This window comes from Agelaius tricolor, unplaced genomic scaffold (genome assembly GCF_023055355.1).
Source record: "Agelaius tricolor isolate 1412-34295 unplaced genomic scaffold, bAgeTri1.0.p SCAF_12, whole genome shotgun sequence".
Lineage (NCBI taxonomy): Eukaryota > Metazoa > Chordata > Aves > Passeriformes > Icteridae > Agelaius > Agelaius tricolor.
This window is the reverse complement of record NW_027269272.1, coordinates 26,145,949-26,170,198: the sequence shown is the minus strand read 5'-3', so window position 1 is coordinate 26,170,198 and position 24,250 is coordinate 26,145,949. Positions and strand designations below refer to the sequence as shown.

General features: G+C 45.2%; 1 protein-coding gene across 7 annotated transcripts; it reads left to right on the top strand.

Moving 5' to 3' along the window:
• Positions 1-125: 125 nt before the first annotated feature.
• Positions 126-24,250, top strand: TSC22D2 (TSC22 domain family member 2). 7 transcript variants are annotated; one of them, XM_071438285.1, is made up of 4 exons: positions 337-2,610; positions 15,229-15,337; positions 21,964-22,015; positions 22,769-22,907. In XM_071438285.1, the coding sequence occupies exons 1-3, from the start codon at positions 668-670 to the stop codon at positions 21,991-21,993; spliced, it is 2,082 nt and encodes a 693-aa protein (XP_071294386.1). In that variant the 5' UTR covers positions 337-667; the 3' UTR covers positions 21,994-22,015; positions 22,769-22,907. The 7 variants fall into 7 exon arrangements, with proteins under 7 accessions (XP_071294384.1, XP_071294387.1, XP_071294388.1 ...); XM_071438281.1 differs by having other exon boundaries at positions 344-2,610; positions 15,229-15,300; positions 22,769-24,250; XM_071438283.1 differs by lacking the exons at positions 21,964-22,015; positions 22,769-22,907 and adding an exon at positions 19,126-19,510 and having other exon boundaries at positions 126-2,610.

Sequence of the window (24,250 nt, the reverse complement as noted above, 5' to 3'; positions counted from 1 at the left end):
CAGGCCGCGCGCCCCAGCCACCCCCGCGCCGCGCTGCGCTGCTTTGCGCCGGGCCGTGACGTCACCCGCCGGGGGCGTGGCCACGTCGCTCCCAGGGTGCAGCGCACAAGTTGAGCCCCATCTTGGGCGAGAGGAGCCGCGGCCCTACCGCGCTCCGGGAGCTCCGGGGCCGGTGCAGCGCAGCGGGTCCGCCCGCCCGCGGCCGCTGAGCGCCGCTCCCCGGGCCGCCGCGGCGCCGGCACCCCGCCCGCGGCGGGGGTTTGCCCGTGGGGCGAGCCCACGGGCCGGTTGCGAGCAGGATGCGCCTGGCGCTGGTCTCCAGGTAGAGCGCGGAGACAGCGGGGGGGGGTGGGACACGGGGCCGCCCGGGCCTCGCCCGGCCAGCGCGGGGCCCCTCGCGCGGGGCGGGCCGCGGGCCCGCTGCTGCGGCCCGCAGGAAGCCGCGGGGCGCTCGGAGCGGCGGCAGGGAGGAGAAGGAGGCCCGGCCGCGGGAAGAGGGCTGCGGAGAGGGAGGAAGAGGAGGAGCCCCGCCGCCCCCCGCCCGCCGCAGGAAGCCGCCGGAGGATGTACGGTAGCGCCGGGGGCCCGGCCGGCACGCCGTGACAGCCCGCCCTAGCATCCCGCTCGCCTCGCCACGGCCGGCCGAACCCCTTCCTGCGGAGGAAACATGTCCAAGATGCCGGCCAAGAAGAAGAGCTGCTTCCAGATCACCAGCGTGACCACGGCGCAGGTGGCCAGCAGCATCACCGAGGACACCGAGAGCCTGGATGACCCGGATGAGTCCCGCACCGAGGACGTGTCTTCTGAAATCTTTGATGTTTCCCGAGCTACCGACTACGGCCCCGAGGACGTCTGCGAGCGGAGCTCCTCCGAAGAGACTCTCAACAACGTGGGCGAGGCCGAAACTCCCAGCAGCGTCTCTCCCAATCTCCTTTTGGACGGGCAGCTGGCTGTGGCTGCTGCTGGGGTGGCTGCAGGCCCCAACGGGGGGGCTGTGCCCAAAAGTTCGGCTGTGCCCCTAACAGCTGTTGCTCCTGGCACTGCTGTGGGGGGAGGCAGCAGTGCTCAGGCACCCACTGCCCCCGGGGCCATGTCTCAGACGGCGGCTGCTGCATGCAGCTCACGCTTCAGGGTGATCAAGCTGGACCACGGTACTGGGGAGCCCTACAGGCGAGGCCGATGGACGTGTATGGAGTACTATGACCGGGACTCAGATGGTGGTGGTGTTCTGGGCAGGACTGGAGATTGCATTAGGCACAGCAGCACCTTCGAGCAGGCTGCTCAAGAGAGGGACAGTGGCCTCGGTGCCACGGGAGGCTCTGTTGTGATCTCCACTGTGCCGGCGTCAGCCCATGGCCCCGATTCTATAGCTGACAGCTCCCTGGCTGCTGTGTCACAGCTGCTTCAGACAGAGAAAATGAACCAGTCCTCTCTACAGCAACCTAATTTTGTCATTGGGCAACAGCAACAGCCCGTAGGTGGGGCCGTGCCTCAGAGTACTACTCAGCCTGTGTTTTCTGGGGCTTCAGGAGCAAGTCAGCAAATGATAGTGCCACAGCAACCACAGCCACAGGTAAATCCACAGGGTGTTTCACAGGCTGGACCCAACGGGAAAGGCATGGCACCTCCAAACGTGACAGTAGGGCAGTCAAGCATTCCTGTGGCCCAGCAGCAGGTGCAGCAGGCAAACATACCAGTGACTCAGCCTCAACAATTTGCTTATTCTCAGTCCCAGATTCCACCAGTGCATCTACTGCCGACGCAGTCTCCTGGGCAGGCTGAATACATGCAGCACATGACAATTATGCAGTCTCAAGGAGCAATTCAGCAGGCTACTACAAGCTCTGCTCCAAGTACTGTGGCCTCCAGCCTTCCTGTGGGGCAGGTGACGGGCCAGAACCCCTCAGCTGTGGGAGCGCCAGTGATGGGGGTGTCAGCGCAGCCCGGCGAAGCAGTCGGGCAGGGATCGGGGCTGCTGCAGAGTGGCCAGGCACCAGCGAGTCAGCCTGCCCTCCCGCAGCCGGGAGGTGTGGTGCAGCCAGGCCTTGGACATACGGGGGTTGTGCAACAGAAATCTGTGACTCAGCATCCAATGGGGGGAAGCAGTCAAGTGTCGGGAATGCCTGGTGCCCCCCATGCTGTGGTCCCTGGAGTTCAGAGCGTGCCTGCGGTTGTGCCCGGTACAAGTGTGCCTAGTGCGTCCACCACGGCCTCTGCTGCTATGCCAAACGTCCCTGTTACGCTGGTCCAGTCCCAGCTGACAAGCCACCCTTCTGCCAGCAGAAGCACCGGCGCAGTCCAGTCGCAGCACGTCGGACACTCGATGATGCAAGGTGCGCCCAACACACCCGCCAGTCTGCCTCAGGCAAGCCTCGGACAGTTTCAGACCCAGGCCCAGTCCTTAGTAGGCCAGATTGATGATACTAGAAGAAAATCGGAACCCCTACCTCAGCCACCACTTTCTCTTATAGCTGAAAATAAACCTCTTGTGAAGCCTCCCATTCCAGACACTCTAGCAAATCCTCTTCAGTTACCTGCAAGTACTCCAATGAACAGTCTTGCCAGCTCTGTTTTTGGCATATCCATTCCTGTTGATGGTGATGAAGACAGGTATGAATTATTTTATAATGCCATAAAAAAGATCTGTGTTTTTGGGGGGGGGAAAAAGTCAACTTTCAAGTAATTGCCCAGTGTTTTTTGTAAATTCTTATTTTCAGAAGGTCATGCTGAGGTTCACCTGGACTGTATTTTTATTTTAAGAGTGCAAACCCTAGCAACGTATTTAGGCCAGTAGTGAATTGTACTTGTTTTTTGCAGGGTGTGAGTGTGATTATTTTCTCACAAAATGGGGTACAAAGTATCCTGGAAGCTGCTTAATGCATGAATAATATTACCTCTTCCAAATCAGAAGACTGAAAGCTGTATTTCTGTAGCCAGTGGCTGAGGCTGTGAGAAGGGTTGTTCTCTCATTTTTCCTGAATGCATTATAAAGCACTTCAATGGCAGCTGGGTTAAAATGACACTGTATTGCAGTGTTAAATCTCTGTGGTGCTATCTCAGGGCTTTTAACATAGACTCTTGATTTTTACCCTGCTGTGGAGTTAACACTTTATAGTGTCAGTTAGTAAGCAAAGTACTTGCACTTGTATGTGGATTTGTGTGCAAATCCGTATGCAGGGAAAGCTCTGCAGAGAATGGTCCTTTGTGCTGAGAAAACAGACACCACTTGGGCAAAGATGTGGACACGGTGGGAAGTACAACCTTACAGTGAGTTTTTTCAAGTTGGAAAGTAATTTGGAACTATAACTTGTAGCAGAGGGGTGTGGTGTGAGCAGACTCCTGAGAGGGCCTGAGAGAGGGAGTGGGTGTGTGGCTGCTGTTCCCATGGACACGTCAGACTGCTCTGAAGGCCAGACCACTTGATTGACTTCTTTGAGGGAAAGAAGAATCAAGCAGTGTTTTAGCACTGAAATTAAGTCTCGGCATTTACTGTCAGAATTGCTGCAGTTTGGAGGAAGGGAATACATGTGTGTTACTTGTTTTTAAAAACAGGCATTAGTCTGTTATGAGCAGATCTTATGGTGAATTTCTCTGTAAGTCTTCTCTCACCTTGAGACAGCACCAGACATGAAGATAATATGTCAGTGTTGCTTTGAGGATGTTTTAGTGAAGCAGCTGTGTCTGTGGAGTTGGGATGCAGTGCATGGAGAGAGCAGCTCAAAGTGGATGGAAAGTTCAGGCTACAGGTTTAATGCAGGCCTGTGCTCGCTGGAGCATTGGCTGACGCTGTGCCTGAGAAAGTAACTGCTGTGCTTTTCTGCAAGGAAAAGCTGTGGTTTGGAAACCTGTGCTGGTTTTGAATAAAGTGGTAAAGGACTAACTAAAAGTTTAAAATTTACTCGCAGTTTGCCCACCTTAAGAGGACTGCTAATCTGGCTGACAAACTGCCTTGTGCAAGTAAGGTTTGATTTCAAGCTGATGGGTTCTTTTCATAGCTCAGTGTTTTTTGAGAAGACGATTTGTCTGGTGTTTAATCATTCTCTTGATTCAGGAATCAGAAAGAAAAGAATGCATTTTGCATTTGTTTTCCATAGCTTCTAATACTTAATATAAATTGTGGCAATGAACATGATTGTCTGTGACAACTTAATAACTTCTGTGTAAAGATAGAGAAAAACTTATTCTGCTTACTCAAATCAGGGGCACGTAACTTTGTGTGGCAATCCAGTGGGTCAGTTTTTGGTGCTCTTACCAGAACAGTGATTCCTAAAGTTAATTTTCTAGTTTAGTCCTTGCGCTTGCCACCTTGCAGTGGTGCTTTACGTGGTGTTCATGTCTAAAGAGACTCTTTCAGACCCTTTGCCATGAGTAAGAAATGGAAATGGGGTCTGAATGCAGTGTGCCCTTTTTGGTAGGCCATGCTGTGGTGTTCAGTAGAGAAACGAAAGTCTGGTTATCAGTGAAGGAGCGCCTGTGTGTCGTTTGTCAGCTTCTGCACTGGGTGATAAAAATGTGCCGTGTGCTGGGTTGTCAGAAAGCCAGGAGCACATGCACGGTGTGAGAGTCTTTCCTAGCTGGGAAGGTGATTCTGGTAAGCCATGAAAGCTCACCTTAAACAGACCTAAACCTCATACAATACATAGGAGATAGATACAGAGACAGTAGATGGAAGTTTATTCTTTGCTCCCCTCAAACAGTAGCCTGATTTTCACTGGCTTCAGACAGACAAAGGTGAGAATGAAAACCTAGCAGCTTGTTAAGGCTGTTTTAGCGTTGGTTTTTATGTGCTTTACTCTCTGGGAAGGCTTTATTGTAAAGCTGTCTCCTGCTTGTCTGCTGTTCTATTCTTGCTCCTGCTTTTTTCCCCTTTCCAGCCATTTAAATTGTGCTGCCACTCCCATGGGCTTTGCCCAGCTGCTTTATCTGCTGGAATCGGTGGTGAAATAGTTAATGAAGACCTTCAAGTGTCATTAATAGGCTGGGGGTTGACACTGATAAAGCTATTAAAGCACAAAGGGAGCTGATACATCATGAGTCATGGTTTGTGCTGGCAGGTCCAGGAAGTTAGCGCACAGCTCAGTTCAGAGAGGTTACTTGGTGGTCATAGAAGCTATAAATCTGTGGAAATCATTTTTCTCTTTGTCTTCCGTACTATTAATCTGTAACACTCCCAGAAAAGGGGGCTCAGTGTGGAGGCAGGTATCCATGTTTCTTCTAGCACCTTCAGTTATACTTCAGTATTTGCACATACTTGAAGCTTCACAGACTTGCGTAGATCATTCTCCTATAGTCATCTTCTAAAACAGTGACTCATCAAGGAGTAGTGTATAGCTCTCAATACCCTGGATTTACCTGGAAAGTTACCATTCTGAATATGAAGAGGAACTGTTTTAAAGGTAAAATAGTTAGGATGGAAATTCTTTGAAAGCAGCATGTTGGTAATACAGTAAACATGATGTAAAAAGTTGATCAGTTCATGTATTTCTGAAACTTATTTTTTTTTATTACTCCTATCTTATAGTCTGCTGTTTTAAATCGAACAGCATCTAAGGTTATTAGGGGTGGAGGTGATCTAGTATGATATATAAAGAGAACTATGTTTATAGATTGCTTTCTTCCAAGCCATTGCCCAAAGACTTTTAATTTCACGTTCCCATAGCCCAGTACACTTTGTCAGTAGTCTATAAAAACCTGTGGTTTCTTGCATTGACCTGATGAATAGTGAAGAATCAATTAATTGGAAAATCTTGTCTGTGGGGGAAGAAAGGGTGGATAGGTGGCCCAAAAGAATGAAAAAGAAAAAAGCCTTCAGTGTGTCACACCTTCCTTGAAAAGCAAAGCCAGTATTTCAGTTGATGTGTCCAAATTGCTAAGCTCTTAAAAAGAAAAAATTGTGTGTGAAAGTTATGAAATCTTTACTGCATAACAGATTTTCCTCTTTAAATATGGCTGCAAATAAAATAAGCTGCAGCAGTATTAAAGGATGGAGGAGCTAGTACTGGTACTGAGGCAGATGTGGGTATTGCTGTCTCAAACAGGGAAAATACTAATTGTGTAAAACCATTATTGGAACTAGGTCTCAAAATTGCTCTGACTCTCTTTTGTTGGACTTCAGCATTAGTACTAATTATTTTGAAGGGAGGGCAGTTAGAGCACCTGAGAGGATTTTGGTATCAGTGTGTGTCAGGTTCTCTGCTTGCCCTTATGCCCATGTATACACAAATTTGTAACTGACAAGCAGAATATTTCATCTGGCTTAATAACTTTATTTTGGCTCTTGGGGGAAAAGAAATATGTGGCTTCTGTTAAAAGAATGTTACTGAGAAAGCTTGTTCAAACCTCCTACATGTTTGGCAGACTTTTGGGGCAAAATATTACTGGGGCTGTTGGAAAAGGCGCAGAGTATAGATCATTTTCCAGAGATAACTGCCCGGCTTGAACTGTTCCGGCTGTATTCCAGGAACACTAATGAATGGCTGCAATTGTGAACTGTCAGCTATGGCAGCTGAGCTGTTGAGAACCTGATTGTGCAGGGCTCTCGGCAGCGTGGCTGCGAGCTCAGCTAAATCACGTACTCGTGTGGAGCACTAACTGCTGGGAGAACTGTGCTGTTGGGACCATGTTCAGACAAAGCTGGGCATGGGATCACTTAAATATTGCCCTACATGCCTATTTTATTGTGCTCCTAAAGAAAAATAGTAAGTTTTCTGCAAGTACCTACCAGCACATGGTGCTTGAATTGCATTAGTTTGCAGTGTTATCCCTTTCTTCACCTTGCTTATAAACTTTACAGAGGTTTGAGCTCTCCTACAGCTGCAGACTTGTTCTCAGTGTTCCTGCTGAAGGCCCGTGTTTGTGAGTGTGTGTGGAAGCAGGTGGGGATGAAGCCTGGACAGACACGCTCCAGAGCCTGGAGAGCCTTTGGCTTGATGGACAGTTCGAAAACTGAGCTTCAGGGGTGGCCTCTGCAGCTCATGGCAGCAAACGATGGTTAATGCAAAGGAACTCCAGTTGGTTGTGTTCACTGCTTGCTGTACTTTCTATAACAAAAATTACCAAAGGTAACTGCAGCACCGCATGGGTTTCTGCACGGTAGAAAGCCTGTCGTGCTGTGCAGTCACTTCTAGAGTGGTGCAAGATAGCTAAACAAAACTGTGGTTGCTTGTTTGACAGTACTGTTTCCCAGTTTAAACATTCAAATGCCTTTGTTAAGGAGGAGTCAGTATATTCTTAAAATTAATGAGGTACAAATGTTTCAGATGAGAGAGTTACTAAAAGGAGGGAATGGGGAAAGTAGTTGAAAGAAATTCACAGTGATACTCTTCAGGTTGTTTCAAAGACTGTAGTGACCAGCCCTGACAGGAGAGGTTCCCTGTACCTCAGACTCACGGGTGTTCTGCTCAGCTGCTGGGGGTTAGTTTTTTCCTCATCTCCTACAAAAGATGTTCCATAGCTGATTTCTGAGTACTGTCCGTATGACAGAAATAACAGCATATGTTTTATGGAAGCTATTATAAACTTCTTGTTAAAAACTGAATATTGAAGTATTTGGATGTTTTGAAAAGGCAGGACTACCAAACTGCTCTCAGACACCAGAAGGGCTGAAAGTTCTCAGAGGCTGCATTTTTATGGGAGCTGCTGATAATTTTTATGACTTCAGGTGACACTATAGTAAAGAGGAGTTGCTCCCTGTTACTCTACTGGATATTGGAGTTATCAGCCGGTTGTGTGTTGAGGCTGTATATTAATTTTCCTGCTTAAAAGCTGGCAATTAGCAGTTTCTCTTGCTCAGGAGAAGTGCAAACCTTGTTTGTGCTTTGCGTCAGCAACGATTCCTTAAACTTTTGTGACACTCCTCCTGCTAAAGTACATCTGGATGGTTCTGTTCAGTAAATCTAGATTGTCAAGCACAGGTGTCTGCTTTTATTCCTATATTTGACAAAGTATAAAGATAGAAGTATTTATAGTAACTGCTAAAGCCACTGTCTTCTGCGAAGACTCTCCAGACATAAGAGGTCACTTGAAGTGCAGAGTAAGGTTGTACTTTCATTCCTCTTGAAAATTACTCCATCTTTAAACTTCACACTTCATAAATATGAATGTGTATTAAGTGCCAGGAAATCTTTGCCTTATGGGATAGTCTATTTTCACTCAGGCAGGGCAGGTGAATTACTTGGCCACATGAAGGACAGCTATACGCTTGTCTTAATTTTCTTTGTCAATCAAGACAAAATTAGTCCAAGAGAGTGTATATCTGGTCTCCCTTTGAAGCTATAAAGGATGTATTTGAATTGTGCCAGCCTGCTTGAGTGCTTTTGTCAGTGTGGAGAGAAGGTAGAACCCTTAATGAGTGCCCTGGAGAGGTGTCAGCTGTCAGTCGCACTGGCAGCTACACGGGAAAGGTTCAAACTGGCGTGGGATCTGGGCACAGCCCTGCAGGTGCGGGCTCAGCAGTGCTGAGGGGAGGGAGGGATCCCCTCTCTCCACCTGCTGGACTCTGCCCTGTGCAGCCCAGCACGGCGTTCACCCCCTCTGCGGGGAGGGCAGAGTCCTGACCCGTTTGTCTGGGAGGGGAGGAGTGGGGCAGGGGTGTGAGCTTGCAGGGGAGGAGTGTAGATTGGATAGGAGATGAGATACGTCACTGAAAGCAGTTTCTGAACCTTTTGCATCCATCTCAAGCAGATATAATATCCAATAGAGGATAAGGTGGTCAGAAATGAGGGTTAAAAAACCCTGCTTGCTTCTCCATCAAGTTACTTTGGCTATTTTTGTAGGGGTGTGGATAAGAGCTCCTGGGAATGTCTCCTATGTAGAGCACTCTTTGGTGGGTGTAAGGCCTGTAAATACCTTGACCAACCCTACAAATGCATTTTTAAAAATACTTTTTCTGTAAACCAAGTGGTGAGCACTCACTGACAGCACAGGCTGGCCTGAAACTTGAGTGGCAGAGGCTTTGTAAATGTTGTGGGAAGGCAGACAGATTTATAATATTCTGTGTAAAAACAAAGTGCCATACGTGGCCTAGGATCTAACATCTTTTTTTTAAAGCCAAATGTGTAATTTGAAACGTTTGCTCATACATGCATTCCTGACCATTATCACATGAGTAGGACAGGTGGGATTCATCTGAGTCTGCTTAAAGCTGTTTTATCCACTCATTTTTTACCCCCCACAGATACTGAAATATTTTGTTGTCAAAAAAACAGGAGCCATTTGTGTTTATAGATGACTGAAATAGCTGAAAGTGTCACTGCAACTTAGTGGGGGGAAAAATCTCATTTTAGTGCAGTTTTATTTGAGAATGAGTATTCGAGCCCTGTTCCACTATGCAGGGCCACTTTGATCAGAAATCACAAGCACCTTTCCCTTTATCACTGTGTTTGAGAAAATCAGGTTTTGTGGGCATCACAGGCAGCAGGAGCCTGATCCTCTTCAATAACAAGTTCATACATACAAATACATGTCTTTTCTTTACCAGCCATGTTGTGTAAAAGTCAATAATTTTGAGGGGTTTTGCAGATTTTTGGATCTATAATGCAATACTAGTAAATGTGGATCTTTTTATTTCAGAAATGCTGAATTTATTATTTTGCTCCCTCCTTTATACCAGCATATCAGGGTCTGCTGGGTAGGAGCACTCAGAGCGTGCTCTCTTGAATGGCTAGGGTAATTTGCAGGAGAGTATGATGGCATTATGATATTCTTTGGCAGGTATCAGTAGATGCTGAAGGGCTCCACTCCATGTGAAGTGGAGTTCAAGGTGTTTGTTGTGACCATGGGTGTTATTATCAATAAGACTTTGTTTGGTTTTCGTTTTTGATTTGTTGGGGTTTTTTTGTTTGTGTTTTTTTTTTTTTTTTTTTTTTTTGGTTGGTTGGTTCGTTGGTTTTTTTTTTTAACTTTTCTCAGTTCATTCAAACATGGATAATATTGGTGAGTTTTTCTATGGCTTTTCTTGAAAGCTACTTGATAGAGGCAAGAATCCCTGACTAGATCAGGCAGACTTTCTGCATTGCTGTTCTCAGCTTGTAATCTGTAAGTTTCTCGCTGAAAATGTGATCTGCTGTAGATTTTTTTTGCCTGGAGGCCAAGCTGTGCATCATGTGGACTGCTTTGTTCTGTATCCTCCCTCCAAGAACCGAAGGTTGATTATATCCAGTGAGAAGACAAATCATTAGTACAAAAAATCTTAGCTTGTTACATATTTTGATTTAAGAACAGAAGCTCTCAGATTAGTCCTCACACAGTTTGTAAGATGAAGTAATTAAAGTTCAGCCTGACTGACAGCCTTCACAGAAGAGCCGTGCTCCATTAGCAGGAGCTGTGTTAATTACCTCGTCTGTGGCAGTGGGGTTTGGGACAGGAGGAACAGGAGAGCCTTGAGTGCCTGGTGGGACAGGAGTGCACCCAGCCTGGCTTTGGGCAGTGGGAAGGCAGCATGCTGAGGATGGAAGGGGTCATCGCTGGATCTGGGAATCATAAAGCTGTTACAATTACAGTTGTGTGCAGCACTCCTGAGCCTTGGGGACCAATCTGTGGGACCCAAGAGAACTGGACTCCAGAGTTTTGAGTGCAGCTGTTGAAATCAGGAATAACAAGATACTTAGAAGATTGTTGTATTCTTTCTCTGATTAGTATTAAATAGTCATACTAGAATTCACTATTTGAACTCTTCAGCAAAGCTCCTTCAGAATTAGTGTATGGTTATGACCCAGTATAGGTAATAATGAAACTTTTTTTTTGTTATTTATTAAAATCACATAATTACATAAAGCAAGTAATAACCTTGGTAGGATTTGGAAAATATTCCTGGTATTGTTTTTAAATACTCAAGCCCACCCATGGCAGGGGAAGCTTGATGCCAGTGTTTGAACAGAGCAGGGAAGTGATCAGTGAAGTGCCTCTGCCAGACTTCGTACTCTGTGTATTTGAGGCAGTTGTCTGTATTTCCTTCTCCTTAGAGACTTCTGGTCACTGCAGGAAATTATTTGCCAAAATCTTCCTTTGAGAGCAAGGTGAAGAAGTATGGGCTACTGCTTTTGGTTTATTCAGTGAAGATCAGTTCCCTGCAGTGTGCTTTCTCTACGTTGTTACAATACGTTTGTTTTGTAGTAGCGTGTGAAACCCCTTTAAATCCATTGTGGTGTTTGAGAGCCACTGTCCCAAAAACTGTCATGTGGGTTGGTCATTGAGTCAGCCTTTCCTCTTATCTGTAGCTACGATGCACCTAAAACTGAGTGTTAAACCTCTGAATTCTTGCTGGTCTTCTAGGGTGTGTATAGCAAGTATAATGGCTTTAAGGAACTGCATGAACAGAATGTGCAATTAAACAGATTGCTTCAGAGCTTGAGATGTTATTTTCCTTAATTTTGCATTGACTCCCCCACATTTAGTCCCTGTTAGTTTTCTCCTGCAAAGCTTTGTGCTCCAGTTGCTGTTCTGTAGATCGAGTCGTATGAAAGAAAGCTAATTCAAAGTTGCAGCTGCTTTAAATAGAAGGTGCTAAAAATAAAGTGAAACATCATTTAAAAGGAGAAGGATAGAGAAGGAATTCTGTTACTAGTGTAAACATAATCTCAAAATGCCATAAGCTATGCTGCAAGTTTCTTGATAAACTGTGATCAAGTGATCATCAAATCCCTCATCCAGCTCGCAGATGAACCCTGCCAAGTCTGTAATTTTGAGAGCAGCTGTAATCAAGTGTCCATTGCAGGTCATAGTCAGTACCCCAGTAAACAGCCTTTTGTTACCAACAAAAATGTCACGCAAGGCGGCATTAAAAGTGCAACTAATTTTATGACATGGTCACATCTCCTGTGGCTTTCTATATGAGACCTGTTAATTGTTCTCAGAGGGGATTATGGCTGAAGTGAGCTTCTGTAAAGGTCACCCATGTGTGCTTGCTTCTGTCTGGGTTGTGAATATGTGCTTCTGTTCTTATTTGGTTTTCCTTAGGGGTACCGAGCGTGGATTGTCTGACCTGTTGTTCTCATGTTCTTCAAAGACAGGTGGTTGGGCCTTTTGAATGTTTTAAGTCATTCCTATTCTCAAACCTAAAGAAAATAACTCAGGTTGAGAGAGAACTGTCTGAATTGATATTGATTTTTTTTATCGGGAAAAAAGTGCTATTTTACATGTGTTCTTGTTGTTGTTGCCCTCAGTTTCTGAGGTTGGTCAGTAGTTTGAACTGGGACTTGTTCATGAACAATGATCTTACTATTTCTTTCAAAGGAAGTAGCTGGTAAAAAGGCATCTGTGGTCGGGCTGATACCCAGTCCAAAGCCAGTATCATTACTTGAACCAAAAGGCATTTATCTGTATACTTGATGATTTGCCAGCTTTCACAGGCATGGTTTCTAGCAAACAGAGCCTTCAAGGATGAAGTTTGTATTTGGAATATTGTCCAGATGAATTGCAGTGGGAGGATACACTTCCAACAGTGACATGAGACTTGGGATGAGGTCTAGGCTTCCCTTTTAAAGGGACAGCTTGATGACCTGGGCATTCAGAGAACTGAGTAAGTTCTTCTTTAAATTTGGATCAAATTTCCTGTTGTGTGAAAACTGTTCTTAGAAACAAGAGTGTGGGAGTGAGTTGTGAATATTGGCATTCATGATCTTTTAAAGGACATAAATGCAGTATATGTTGTAGGACTTGTTTAGAGAGACATAGAGGCATTTTTGGCCACTTGAAATACACTTCAAATGTTTAAGTGTACTTAGCTGGGAATGAAGTCCAGCCCGTGCACCCTTGGGGATACCTGGTCTCTCTCACCAGAGATGGAGGAAGAGAAGTTCTGGAGTACCTTCTGTGGGAGGTGCTTGCTATTTCTCTGGATCAGCATCTGGGACATTTCTGTCCTGTGTGGCTCTCGGTTCCTCTGCATCACTCTGCAAGGACTGGGACTGAGTCCTGACCTCAGACCTGGCATTCTGCCAGGGAAGAGACATAGGCAGTCTGCTCTTCTGGTCCAGGCTGTCCTGCCTTCACTTAGGGCAGGGTCAGGAGGACTTGTGGGGCTCCAGCTGTGGCACAGCAGCAGCAGGCTAGGCTTTAGTGCTCCTGTAAGCTGTTTTCTCCGTTGATTCTGCAAGCAGAAAGGCATTTTAGTTGTTCTCTGACCTTTCACTGTTTCTTATGGTTAAACTAGATGCCTCATCAGTCTGAAACTCAGTCATATTCATTCAGATGTGCATGTGAGGCATCATTCATGATGCCTCTGTGGATTTACTTTTCCTGTTTAGGTACACACAGCCCCATTAATTATTTTTAAAATATATAGCTGTGGAGTAGAAAAGATTCTCTTACTTGTCTGAAGTAATGCAAAAGCAATTTCAACAGTAGGGGTTACTAATGAGAATCTAATAAGGAAAATTTTTCCATATCTTTTCAGATGCTTGCTTAAAAACAGTACACAAATACAGAGCATAGAGTGTATCAGTACAAAAATAGACTATATGGAATACATGCTGTGTGGTTATAAACCACTTTTTATACCTAACAGTAGCAACATGACTTTATATGCTACAAGTAAATTTATCTTTGAAGTTAAATGACTTTCTATTTACAGCCTCATTCCGAGGAGGGGACTGTACATGCTCCTGACAGCTGCGTTAGAAAGAAGAGCCTGGGCCTGGAGTGCTCTCCTGATCTGCAGATGCCAATTGTTTTCCACATGTGAAGTTCTATTACACCAATGTCCTTTAGCTATTGTGTTGCTCTTCCTGTAATTATTTGTTGAGTTGTGTGCAGTGCTTCTTAGGAAAATGTGGATATTACCAACATAGGAGGATGGTGTTTATCAGTTTCAATCAAGCAACTTCTGCAGCAGGTTTTAAGCTAAATTCCAGACTTGTGTGAATTTTCTTTTTTTGAAGGGTACAGTACTGAAGGTGGGAGAAGGAGTGACAGACACTTTAAACTCAGACACTTCCTGATCATTGCTGATACACAAATACCACTATCCTTCCAAGATTTTTGGTATACACCTGCCATGAGAATCTAATTACTTCTGATAGTGTTTTGTTATGGTGCTGCCTCTGTGATGTTTTTGTTTTATTTTATGTGATTTTTATTATGCAGTAATTGTATTTCAGTTGAAATAATTAATTAACTTGAAGACTGTTGTTTTTAGAAATATTCTTGCCATTAACTTAGAAAAGGGATTGATACCTGTGCTTCCAGTGCGTTATAAACATCTCATTTTAAAACAGATTCTAAAAGGAATTTGAACTTATGTTTGCATGTCTGGAGATCTTTCAGCAAGGCTGTTGCCTTTGCCTCTAGGGCTGGCGTAGCTCTGCCCATGTGAGGATGAGCAGTTGAGGAAGGCAGTTTGTAACTTCAGTGTAACGCTGCTGCAGCCACTGGCAGCAGAGAAGTGTGTGCTTCATCCAGTATCCACTTCACAACAGATGTTCAGATGAGATTTTGGAGAGGTAGAATTGCTAATTGCACTGTCAGTGTAGTTGCCATGGTGGGGCTGAGGCGGGAGGGTGAGGCTGCCCCTGGCACTGGAACGGGGCCCCAGGGCAGGGTTTTCAGCAGGAGGGGGGCTGTGCTCTGGCCTTGTGGCTGTGAGAGCACTCTGGGCAGTGCAGGGCAGGGCTCCATCAGCCCTTGCCCTCCTGCACCTCGGGAAGGGCAAGGTGGCTGACAGGTGCTTATGAAGGTACTTGATGTTCCATTTCTCATTTCTAGCTGGATCTGTTTTTCAGTGTTGTAACTTGATCTGTCGTAGTTTGAATGTGGTGTATTGAGCTCTGACTTCCAGGTCCCCTTGAAGGAATCATCTGTTTTGAGTACAAAGCAGGGGGTTAAGTAGGATGGAAACAGTGGGTACTGTGTGCAGAGGTAGTCTGGAACATACCAAAAATGGAAAAGGTGTCTCTTGGGTTTAGGTATGTTTGGCATTGGGGTGGTGGTCAGCTGAACTATATACAGTGTTGCCAGCAGGACAGGAGATGTCTTATTTTTGGCCTTACAGTCTCATCTTTGTGAAGGAGCAGCTTGCTATAGCCTGAAAATCCATAGGGCTGGAGAATTGCTATTTTGTTTTGGATCCTTGTGTCCTTAATGCAAACTCATAGAAACAGTAGGGCCTTTCAAACATTAGTTTAACCTGTCTGGACAGCTAATTCACTTTGTAATGCAGGTTGAATTAAGAGAGTTGATATTTTTATTACGTACCCATTTTCAATATGTCTGTCTGATTCTTGGATCTCATAGGAATCCGTCAACTGCATTCTACCAAGCGTTCCATTTCAACAAGTTACACGAGTCAAAGACCACCTGGGATAGGTATGGATGCTTGAGTATGGAATGCATACATGCTGAGGTATGCATGAACTGCTTTGCTCTGTGCAAGTTTCTCATTGTTGTTGTTTGCACACAACTGCTGCCTGTGTTCACAACTCCATATTGGGCTTCTGCAGTTTGAAGAGGTGAAAGCGGTCATGGAAGTGAAGTGTTTGTTCTGAGACGTGGAACTAAACTCTAAAATATGACATGACTTTTTTTTCTTCTTTCTTCCATTATGCATGTATCATACATGATGTGTAAGCTCAGAGTTTAATGCTAGTCAGCTCCTAGGCGAGCTTTGCCTAAATATTCAGTTTCCTTTTCCAAAAGAGGAAACTTTTTGCCATTGAGTCCTATATCAGAAAACACATCGTGAAAATACTACATTTAAACACAATTTTGGCAAAGTTAAGATATATATATATATCTTTAAACCAGGAAAAAAAAGCTTTCTGGCTTACTTTCATTCTGCTCAAGTAAAGCTGGATGGGGAACATAGGTGAACTGTGACAAGGACAAAGTAAATCTCCAAGGTTAGCATTGAACTCATGGTGAGAAACTGCAGTGAAGTGCAACAAAGTCTTATCTGGCATGGATAGACTTGAGAGAGGTGCATTACTAATTCATCAGTAGCTGCAAACTGTTTCTCTCCTGTGCTTTAATGATTTTGAGGGATTTTTTTTTGTCAGCATTAAGTCAAAGTCCTAGTGATGATGTGATTTAATGCCTTGTGCTGCTCTGGCTTGTCAAAACTTCTGCTTAACAAGCTGTGTAGAATGTAAATTTTGTTTGGCTGTTGAAGTATTGATAACCATTTCGTCACTGTCCTGGCTGTATTTGACTTGAAAGGCTTCTCAACTTGCACAGCTCAACTGAATCCTTTAAAGTTTGCTTGGCAATAGTTTGTATACTGCACAATGATGAAGGTTATAAGTAATGCTCAGTGTTCTGCTCTTTTTTAAAAAATTATTTTGTATTGCTGGGGTGCTGGCATTAAGCTCAGTTTCAAAGCACATCTTCCTTTTTCAGCAGTAAGTTGGACGAATTTATGTTCTTGCTTCAAGCTCTGGATGATGCCACTTCCCTGTATTTATGGAACAGAGTTGGTATTTAGGTTTCAAGGACTTTGTTATTTCACTGGAACGAACTTCAGGGCTTAGAATACACATTTGGTTTGTAGACCAAAAGGTCACTTTGTGGTCTAGCCTTCAGCTGTTTCTCTATTTTCATGCCTCAAAATAAGGCTTAAGATGAGGAAGCTAATTCAAAAAACCCTAAAATCAAATAATGAATTATTAAGATGGAGGCTTCACAAATCTGACGTTTATGTACAATGCCTGAAGCAAATGCTGGAAATGTGGGATATAAAACATTGAATTCAGATAGAAGAATGTAAATGGTTACCTTTAAAATAACCTTGCATCTTTGCCAGTGAACTCTTTGTGCTAGAAACAAGCATTTGTGAGAACATAGAATGCAATTCATCAGGATTGATACATGTTTTAAACTTATAATCCGTTCAAATTCCAAAGTCTTTGACAGGATTTTGCAGGTTTTGCATTTATACCCGAGTTATTGGATTTTAAGGTCACATTAGGCAGCTTTCCTTCACTGGATGACTGAAACAGAGAAGCTGTCAGCTATAAACTTCCAGTAAAAGCTGGTGCAGGGAACACCAGGGCCATCAGTGAGCTGGTGGTGGAACCCTTGCAGGATGGAGCTGGGCAGGACACAGTGGGGGCTCTAGCAAGAACGTGGTGTGGGGCTTCTTTTTGGCATCTCTGGTTTGGGAAAGAAAAATTGCTGCTGTGAAAACAAGAAACTTAGGTGACTTGTCCCTTTGTTTGCCCATCACAAAATGTGGGGGTTGATGCACTGCAGAGCACCAGGACCGTGAGGCTGCTGGCAGTGAGTTCTTAATTACATTTTGCAGTTCTTTCAAAAGTACTTTGTGAACCTGAGGGGCTTGACTTAGGAGACTTCAGGGTAAACTGAAAATCTTTCTGTGTAATTCTAGTATTTTTTCTAACAAATATGGATTATTCCCCTATGAGTAGCTGTCTCTGGGGACCTGCTGAAATCAGCATAGGTAGACACATGATACTGCAATAGAGAGAAAGAGATTGCTGAGTTGCTCCGGTGAATAGAAACTATTTTATTTTTCACCAACATGCTGTGGCAGGAAGAGTGCTGGTGGCACTCAGTGTTAGGGAGATGCTGCTGTTACGGACCCGTTAGCAGGGATGTTCTCATGCACAGTGCTCGCATGGGTGTTGCTGGAGGCACAAGTCTCGTGTGTTGGTTTTTTCAGCTGATGTGATTTAAGAAGGGGAATAGTGGCTTCTTGGCATGTCCACGTGAGTCTGGGTGGTTGCTCTTCTGGGCCTGGGTTGTCTTTGCACAGTAAAGGTGCACAGCTTTAGGTGGGTCTGCCTAAAGCACAGACATTATTGGGAATCTTGAATTTAAAGCAGTAGGATTTATGTTTCCATTGCATTTATATGTGAAGCATTAAGCCTTCACAATATAAATTAACTCAAAGTGTGTGTGGGAACTCCTGAGGCGGTGAGTTCACTGCCTCAGGTTGTTGCACATTCTCACATGGCTTTGACAAAGAACAGTAATGGAAGTCTGCAATACTCACACAGATCCTCTTTCCAGGCTGGATAGGTGATTGGATTGCTTGGGATGCTATCATTATAAAATCTCTTTATGGGATGGAGGCTAATTAAATAGACCTTAACTCTTTCAAGAATAGAAAAGATTTCTCTGGGTAGACTGAACAGCTCAACCAGTGCTAAGACGGTAGCTCATAAATGAGTAAACAATGAGGGGAAGGAATAAATGGCCACAGGGCTGGAGCTGCAGCCTGCCCAGTATGGCAGCACTGCCCTGGGCACCCGCCAGCCCAGGCACATGGTAGTTAGTGGCTGTTATCAAGTGTTCCAGGCACAGCAGTGAGGTGATAAGAGCAGTGTGGCAGCAGTGAGAGCAAAGTGGCCACTAGCAAGCAGTGGGCTCTAAGAGACTCAGGCAGGCAAGCCCATGGCAAGCACAGGAGCTTCCAGGCAATAGCTGCACAGAAGGAACAGCAATCCATTCAGTCTAGAACATCCCAGTCAAATCTGTCCTTACCTCAAACCCTTCCAAGCCCATGCTGAGTGCCAAAAAGGGGTGTTTTGGTTTAATCCTGCTGGCACTAAGCCCCATGCAGCCGCTCGCTCAGCTCCCCCTTCTCCCACAATGGGAAAAGTGAGAGAACTTGTCAGTTGACATAAAGACAATTTAATAGGTAAAGCAAAAACTGCTGAGATTTTTTTTTAACCATCAAAATGAGGATTTCTCTGACAAAATGGGGTTTTGTCTACCTGGTGTTTTTAAGGTAGGAAAACACTGGGATTACTGTCCATTTCTGGGAATGACAAACTGTGCTTGGGGCACCTTTGATGTTATTGCTGACTGTAAATCTTGCCATGTACCTTGTGGGCTTCAGTGTGAACTTGATGTACCAATATAGCATCCTTTTGGGTAGAGCCTCTATGGACATGACCTTAACTGGGAGGTCCATGTCAAAATTAAGCATGCCATGTTCAGTGTATGTGTTTGATACTTCGTGGGCTGCAGAAACTCAGTATGGGATGGGGGTTTTGCTGTTAAAAACAAGTATTACATGCCTAATGCACCCCTTCATTTGCCCTGTGGTACTTGATGTGGATTTTTTTGCAGTTTTGACAATAGTTGTCAGACTTCTGTAGCTCTTGGAGCAATCAGCAATTGGTCTTTTTTTACAAGAGCTCAATGGTGTCTTTCCTCTTCTGATTCCAGGATTTGCAAGTTGAGGCATTGGCTCTACAGTGGATGGTGCACTCACAGAATGTGTCAGTCTCTCTCTCCATTCAGTCATCCAAAAAGACTTGTTTAAAGGATATTTTGGGTTTCTTCCTGGCCTTTTCATAAGGACTGGGTTGTATTTATAAATGTCATTCTGCAGCCATGGGATAAAAATATTTCTATGCAAACTGGAATTTGATGTCAAGAGTTTAGGATTTGAGAAAAATATACAAAATTTTAAGATTTGGCAGCATGTTTGGAGTTTCCCATGAGAGCAGCTGTCACTGGAGGGCTCTGCTGATGAATGTCCCATAGGAGCTGCTTGGTGTTGGGAGCACTGTCAGATGAATAAAGAACAAAATCATGTGGGATTGTGCTACCATAACATTTAATTCTCATCTGCTTTGAGAAAGTGACATGAAGTATAATCAGCTGGTTTTATCCTGATGGCAAACTGGGGCGCCCTGTGTCAGTGTGGAGCTTCTCCTGGGTGGGTGAGTAGGGGTCTGCACGGTGCCAGCCTCTGCCTGCTGAAGTTGGCACTTAGGATGTGTGCAGGGAGCAGGGCTGGAATCCAGACTCAGCATCTCAGTCCTAGCACGGCTGCTCTGGGGATGGGAGCAGCAAGAACATTACAAAGTTGTGTGTAAAGCTGCTTAGAGCTTTCAGCACTGTTGGTGACATGTCAAGAGTGGGGTGTGTGTGGTAAAGCAGTGGTTTCCCTGGCTCATTCCAGTCACACTGCAGTGAGGGACAGCTTCTACACCCACCCAACAGGCAGAGGGGAGCTCAGAGCACAAGGTACACACAGGAAAGGTGCCTCTGCAGCATGCCATGCAGGTACAGCTCTTTGGGAGGCTGAGGGAAGGCTGCCTGTCTTTCTCATGGGACTGCTTGAATGCCTTTACTTAGAGTCATGTAGTGGGGTTTGTTGTTTTAAATAATCACACTACAAAGTAGCTGAAACAGGGATAGAAGAGCAAAGTTCCAATCTCAAGTTTGACTAGATGGGTCTTGACAAAAGTTGTACAATTATGGTGCAGAGATGGGGAAGTAGATCCCACTGCCTAGTGTGCAGTTTGCTTTAATTGTCCTCCTCTTGTTGTTACCTCTTCAGAGCTGCCTCATCTGATCTGGAGAGTGGTGTCCATGAAGGACTGTGAGAGGACATGGAGTCTTGGGGATTTTGTGGTTCAGGAACACAGATACTTCTGTGTTCATGAAGTGTCAATGTGTCAGATGAGTCTGATGATATATGTTAACTCAGCATGAAAAGGCATACTTACCTTGGCATGAGTTATAAATAGCTTTTATTCTGAGGAGGTTTACCATAGATAGGGTTTGGAAGAGGCTTAGAAGACAATAAGAGATTGGAACAATTTTCTTCTGAAATGGGTATTCAGTGCTTTTGGTTTGGGTTTCAAGATTGGTTCAGTAGAAATAGAGGTTGTTACTCCCCCAGTCTGCAAACCTGATGCCCCCCGCTTGTAAAAGCCCAGTTCTAGTGCTGGTGGTTCTGTGGGAGCCCTTAAAATTAACTTCTCTGACCAGTATCGCTTTTCAGGAGCTGAGCCGTGTTTCACATCTGTCACTTGTACTGCTGAGCACATTGCCATACTCTTTGTAAAAAGCCTTGAGTGATTTTTTTTCTTAGCACTTGGTTTTGGTGAGTTGCACAGTTCCAGAGAGGCGAGTTTTCCAGCATGACTGCAACCCTCGCATTTTCCCCGTGTTAACTGTACTGAACGCGGCTGCACAATGCTGATAGCCGCGTCCATGGCAGGGAGTGTTATCAGCAGCTCTCACTGGTGGGGCTGCCACAGCCCAGGAGCTACTGTCAGTGCCAGACCGGGGCTGGGTGGGACATGGGACCCTGGGACCCGGGGTGGGAGGCTGATGTGGAGGGTGGGGAGGTGGCTGCTGCAGGCCGCAGCCCTGCGTGCCCTGGGGAGAGTCTGGGGGGAGCAGGGCACCCTGGCCTGCTGAAATCCCACTCCAGAGCTGCCGTGAGGGACTGGCTTGTGCGCCTCTGGCGTGGCTTGGAAACAGACCCTGGCTATTAGGGCTGGATTCCTGTCACACAGGATGCAGAGATCCCAGTTTGGGGTGCTGTTGGCACAGGAATTAACATCTTCGCAGTGTACTGAGGTGTGCTGGTGGATGTCCTGCACAGTGTGTGTGTCTGTGGAACAAAGCTGCCCTAGCTGTGGCCCATGGCCGTGTGTTTGTCAGCTGTCAGACAGGCTCCTGGCAGAATTCACTGGGAGCCGGGAAGTGGCTGCAGGCTCAGGGCTCTGGTCCTGTCTCCCCCTCCTGCCGGTTGCTGCCACAGGCTGCAAGTGCTGTGCCAGGAGCTCCTTACCTGGAAGGTGGACTCAAAGGAGTCCAGAGAACAGGTATTAAAACAGGATGTTTTCTTCATTGCTTTAGAAAAACAGTTTGGAAGAAATAATGGTAGTGGTAAGAATCTGATGAATATCCCATGAATTTTTGTTTCCCTCAGTGAAGAAAGCTGGTAAATGAGGGCAGGAATTAAAGCAGTTGATTTAGTGTTTATTCTAATGCATTTTTATGGTTATGGGTGTCATAAGCCCAGTATGACAACATATAAACTGAAGGAGCGGTGTTTCTTGTGAGTCACAACTGTACTGGGCAGCTGGGTGGGGTGGGGTGGGAGGGACATGGGACACCCCCCTGTGAGTGTGTACTGGATTCTTGACTCTAAGCTTCAGCCTTCCAGTGACAGCATGATCCAGGAGTCCTGCGGGTGGGTGCACAGTTTGACCTGAGTGATACAATAACGCTCACGGAGTTTTCTCATTGTATTTACAGTGCCTCTGGTGCAAGTGTTGTTGCCATTGACAACAAAATAGAACAGGCAATGGTAAGTAAAATATAAGTTGTTATTTCTAACAGGATTAATGTGGTTCATCACTGAACATAAGTTTCCTGCTTTATTGTGTTTCTGTGAGGCTGTGATATCCTTCCAGGTGGGTCAGACTGAGAGCATCAATAAAGGATTTTCTGTATCATCTATGAAGGACCACAAAGCATTATTGCTTTTGGTGTTGGCCTAGAAATGTTTTTCAGTTAATTTTCTTACAAATTGCTGTGAACAAGGTGACTGAACTTGAAGGAGTGCTGAAAATAGAGTGCATATTTCAGTCTCTTACTCTAGCCAAGTTCATTACTAGTTTTTCTGAAGGGCCATCCTTAACACACTGCTCAGCTTCAGTTAGAGCTGTTGGATTTTTGCTTGTGATGGCGTAAAAGCTTTCTTGTTGATTTAGTTCTCACACGCCTCAGTGGCTGGGCCTGTGTACCACAGACCCATACCCCAGGTCACAGCATCAGAGCAGGTGCTTTCCTTCTGAGGAGCTGGGGCGTCACTCTTCTCTGTGGCTTCCACAGAACTGAAGTGACTGGCGTGCTGGAGACAAAGCTTTTCATATCAGGCCCACTTCACATAAGGGCTGGGTTGTTTGTGCTCAAAGGCTGATTTATTTGTAAATTTTTGGTGATGAGTGCTTTTTTTTCCCAGGCTTACTGCAGCGAAAGCAGTAACAGTAAGTTCTGGGGCTGGGGTGAAGGAAAGTTGTTCTTTCCCGTGGTGTAACTGTCCACTTGTTCTTTGCAGGATCTAGTGAAAAGCCATTTGATGTATGCAGTGAGAGAAGAAGTGGAAGTTCTGAAGGAACAAATAAAAGAATTAGTTGAAAGAAACTCTTTACTTGAACGAGAAAATGCACTGTTAAAGTCCCTTTCCAACAACGATCAGTTATCCCAGCTGTCCAGCCAACAGGCCGGGCCCAGCAGCTCCTCTCAGGCGCAGCCGCCGCCCGCGCAGCCGCCGCAGCCCAACGTCTCCTCGGCGTGAGCCGGCCCGTCCGGCGCCAGCGCCGGCTCCGCCCGAGCGAGCAGCCTGCTTCTGTTGTGTGTTTGGCCTTTTCAGTATTAGACAATCACCCTGCGGAGCTGCCCTGGCCGCGCGGCCGCGGCGCCGAGGCGCCCGCACGCCCTCGCTGCGCGCGGAGGCCGCGCAGGGCCCGGGCTCGTCCCCGGCTGCAGCACGGAGCTCTGTCACCGCGGGGTGGCTCTCCGAGGTTCCCATTGCTCCTGGGCTGCTTTGGGCCTTGCTGTCTGGTAAGGAGCAACTGTTCCTCTTCAGAGCCACTGTTCTTTTCATATAAGTAACATTTGCCTATGTTAGTTTCATTTATTTGTTTTATTTATTACAGGGCTGCTATTTTCATAATGTACATGAACAATGTCACAGAACTTTTGAATTTTTTTTAATAAACGTCTGTATGGGTAAAATGATAGATGGGATTGCGTTAATAGATACAATGTCTAGGCAATAATTGAACAAAGAATCCTGGCATATTTCTAACACTAATGGCAATTGACCTTTGGTATTTATTTACGGTAGTAAAGATCCAGCTTGAATGTAAATTTTGTATAGAGTGTAAGTATGAAGACCATAGTGCATCTGTACAGGTAGTCACCAGTCCTTGTGATATAATAAATAAGTGATGGGCTATTTTGATGAAGAAAACTTTGCTCATTTCTGTTTCTACTTTTTAATAGAGAGAAGGGGGCCATGATTCCTCTGCTTTTTGACATTTCGTTTTTGGTTTGGTTTTTTGGGTGGGAATAAAAAGCTGTGAAATTGTTCAACCTACTTTGTAACCAAAGAAGCAAAGCTGTATAATTGAGTTGGTTGTTGATTTTTTGTTTTGTTGTTTTGGTTTTTTTTTTATTTTATTTTATAATGCACATTCTTTATGTATTTTTTATTTAGCGTTTTCTCATTCACAACTTTCTTTGCTGTCTCGCATGATCTGCATGACCTGTAATCTTTGAACCACTTCCGTACCTCATGTTTTTATCCAGCACTCTTAGTGTAATATGTACTAGTCTGTGAACAATGTTAATAAAGAGAAAGAACAGCTGGTGTTGGTGGAGCTAAGCTAGTGTGCTAGGCACTAGTTGTTAAAACAAATAAATGAAGTGAGCCATCTTTTGTTCATTTAAAATGGTGTTTTGAATTTCGTATGCAGAAAACGTTTTGTTACATTGCAGATTTAATGTATTTAATAAATGCAACATGCAGATTAAA